The following is a 3,381-nucleotide window of genomic DNA, read 5'->3' as shown; positions in this document are numbered from 1 at the left end:
GGAAAAAACGAAACAGCTTTCAAACTACCGCGCTGGCACGGCGGAGTCTCTGATGGTTTGAAGAAGGGCCAAGTTGCTCAGAGATGGGCGGTTACTCTGTTGTAGAGGTGTAATTTGAGGCGGAGATTGTAGGATTGAACTTGGGAGAAGGAGGTAAGAAGCAGCTGGCAAAGTAAGCATTCAAGTGGTCGGCTATATTGACAGGATGAGTGGTGAGACTACCGTTGGTGGAGCTCAGACAAGTGACTTGGTGACAGTTTGGGGTACAGCGCCCACGAAATACGCGACCGAGTAATTCACTGCTAGAAGGGCCCCTAAGAGCGGTGCTCTCATCTTAACATTCGAGGGATACACGGAAGGACTCTCGGTTAGTTGAGAGCTTGTTGATGAAATGTATTAATGAGAAATCCAGAAATTTCCGATATTCACAGCCGTCTGGGCGTATTTTATTGTCCAAGGCTTTCAATGGCTTATCATGTCGAGAGATACCAAGGTAAAAACTCTTAATGGGAGGGGCAAGGTAGAGAGAGGTCAATAGGTTTTGGTAGAAGATATTACAAATCCAGCAAACCAGAAACTTCCTCATACAACCATTTGGCTGGGCGGATTGCGCGTGATTTAATAGTCCACACCAACATGAAAGAAAAGCGACTGTAGCTAAGCAAAATAACTAAAGCTCGCTAAATCCTTAGGCTACTGACCAGCTTTAAATTTCAGTCCTTTTCGAAGACAAGTCTTAGCGAGCGCCACTGAAACTAATACTTTTCGTGCCGCCACCCAACGCACAGGGCCTTTTGACACCTTATAAATGAAGCCTCAGAAAGATGCGCAAACAACCAAGCAGATGCATTTCCGCCCCAACTCTTGAACAACAGCAAATCTAGGTGTCTGAAAGTCGCTGGTGAATGAGCTGCAAGTAACGGCACCTGAAATGTTTGCCTATGGAGAATCCTTTATTCCAGGTAGATCAAATATTTGCTAATGTTCTTTCTGTACAGGGTTTAGTTAAACAGTTTTTCGCCGTTGATCCGGCTGACACACGGCGATGCCGTGGTAGGGTGAGTTTCAAGATCAGGGGGCTCGCTTTTTGAGGCAAAATGTTTTCACATTTCGGGCAATTGGTGCGTAGAATAATCTTCCTCTGACGGTTGTTCACGCTCCATCTAGTGCCCAGTATTAAGCACTATAAGACGCTCCTTATGTGAATGCTTGCATTGGAAAATTAAAGAGCAATGCTAACCCTTTTTTCGCTTCCGCCTTTCAGGTGAGCAGCAGCCGCTGAACGACAGGAGCGGAACCAACCAAATAAATAATAACATTAACAATAAGGATAATAACGTTCAATCTTAACTTGTGGGTGGCATTCCGTCAGGTATAATTATAATACTATAATAATAATGTTACAATGAGAATGAAAGCACTACTGGGATTGTGGGCACAGGGGTTAGGAAAAGCGACAGCGTCATTGGAAGTGGGCATTATTTGATGTAGGCATGATCACCAGTGAACCGGAACATGCAGAGAAGCACGGTTACTACGTGCCTCCGAATAGAATATCAAGCGAGTTCGGATCGTTAGGATTTGAAGGTGGCAGGCAAAAAATAAACTGCAGGATTCGGGAAATTCATGAAGAAGCACTGTTTTTATCGATCTTTTAGCTGCCGAATTAGACTTGTCACAGCTGTCATTTATTTGGCAACGCTCTCAATGACGGATGTTGCAGACCTTCTGTCCGTTAGATATTTCTGAAATCTCCACGTGGAACGACCTGAAAGTATTCTCTACAATACTGAGCCACCTTCGTCTTAGTTGAGTTTGCACCGCACCAAAGCCAGTTTTCTCGCAAAAAATATTATTACACATAATCCTCTCTACTGCTAAGAGGAGCATCAATTACGAAAATCCAATAACACTAATGAAACTACTTGTACATCACCACTAGCATACCTTTAATTAATGAGCACTCCTCATTTTCACACATGGTCACATCCTTCCATATTAAGCACGTTCCGATATTTCTTGCTATCTCCACCGGAGTATCCATTGTCGTGTCTAAAATCGGAGAGCATTGCCTAACCACGCTAAACTGCCTGATATCGTTGGAAGATTAACCTGTTATCTATTGCTCTCTGTCAGTGTTTTTTTCGTTTTGACTCCCAGGTCCAGTTATTACCGTCTAACTGCCTCGGTTGAACGTTAGCAGTGGGCTGCTGTGCCTTTCTCATGGACCTAATAAAGTCCTCAGCTCACGCTGATGTCTAGCTGTTAAGGGTTTCTGAACAATGCCAAAGACCACGGTAACCCCAACTGACGCAAACAAGATGGGTGGGCAGTCCACGAACCCAAGATGGACGTCACAATGATGGTATCCCGTTCAACATGATCAGTCGGATATGTTGCCAGTGGCTCACGTTATGTCTAATGTTTAACGACTGATGTTGCATGCACCAGAAAACCACCTTAATCTGCTAAAGTTGTTCCAGAACTCGGAAGTACTTGTCATCCTATTGTAATGCCTACTCCCATTACCCAAAAATCCACCCTCCCCATAGAACTGTGAAGGACTCAGTTCCCCGCATAAGCATTTCCATGCATCCAATACACTGTCTTCTGACTGTAAAAGAAAAACATAGCAAACTTGGTAACTGCAACCACTCCCATGGCTTTGTCTGGAGAGATATCTGCTGTAGGGATGAGATCATTTTCGTAGGTCTAGAATGCCCACCCTATATTGAGTTTCCTCGGACGAAAAATACATTCACTGCTCAGGTACTCATTCAAACCATTTCCTTTTCCAACACAGGAGATAACACAGGAAAAAATAACTTTTCTACCAAATTACCCATCGTTTCCACGGAGCAATTGCTCCGAGCCTTGGCAACCACTGAAGATATGAATTTCCTGCCCAAAGCAGACCGTGAGTAAGCTCGAATAAAGTTAAGGAAATTTGATACAGTCCGGCAAGATACTGTTATCAACTGAACACTGTTCAGTGATGAAATTCGGTGTGGGATTTTACTTTAATCCACACACATTCCAAAATTTATGTGAGTAAATCTTCCAGCTTGTGTAGTACCACCCTGTTGGCGAACGAATTCGTTATCGTCCGGGGCTCGGCAGGAAAATGAATGGAATTGATTTATTGAGCTTATTGGTGCGGCTTGACCGGCAAATTGCCTTTATGAGACCAGGTAGCCAGTGCACTGGATGGCACAACCAAGAATCATTCTACCGGTGGCGCTCCCGAGAGGCTCGTTTCATCAAAGAATTTCACCTTGAATCTAACCAACAGCTTTTTGATGGGGCTAGTTTGACTTGCTTTGTTTGACCACAGTCACCTTCCTTTTGTATGTGTGTAGACTTAATAATAATAATAATAAT

At 43.7% G+C, this 3,381-nt stretch overlaps 1 protein-coding gene across 1 annotated transcript in view; it reads right to left on the bottom strand.

The window, feature by feature from the left end:
* T265_15363 (hypothetical protein) overlaps positions 1-586 on the bottom strand; it is a gene marked incomplete at both ends in the record, with an annotated part of 8,106 nt that extends 7,520 nt beyond the window's left edge. The window contains 2 exon segments of the mRNA XM_009177743.1: positions 96-333; positions 340-586. Coding sequence (XP_009176007.1) covers positions 96-333; positions 340-586 — 485 coding nt within the window.
* Positions 587-3,381: the final 2,795 nt, after the last annotated feature.

Source organism: Opisthorchis viverrini (genome assembly GCF_000715545.1).
Source record: "Opisthorchis viverrini unplaced genomic scaffold opera_v5_456, whole genome shotgun sequence".
NCBI classification, from domain to species: Eukaryota; Metazoa; Platyhelminthes; class Trematoda; order Opisthorchiida; family Opisthorchiidae; genus Opisthorchis; species Opisthorchis viverrini.
The sequence above is the reverse complement of the archived record's forward strand: the minus strand, read 5'-3'. Positions and strand labels throughout refer to the sequence as shown.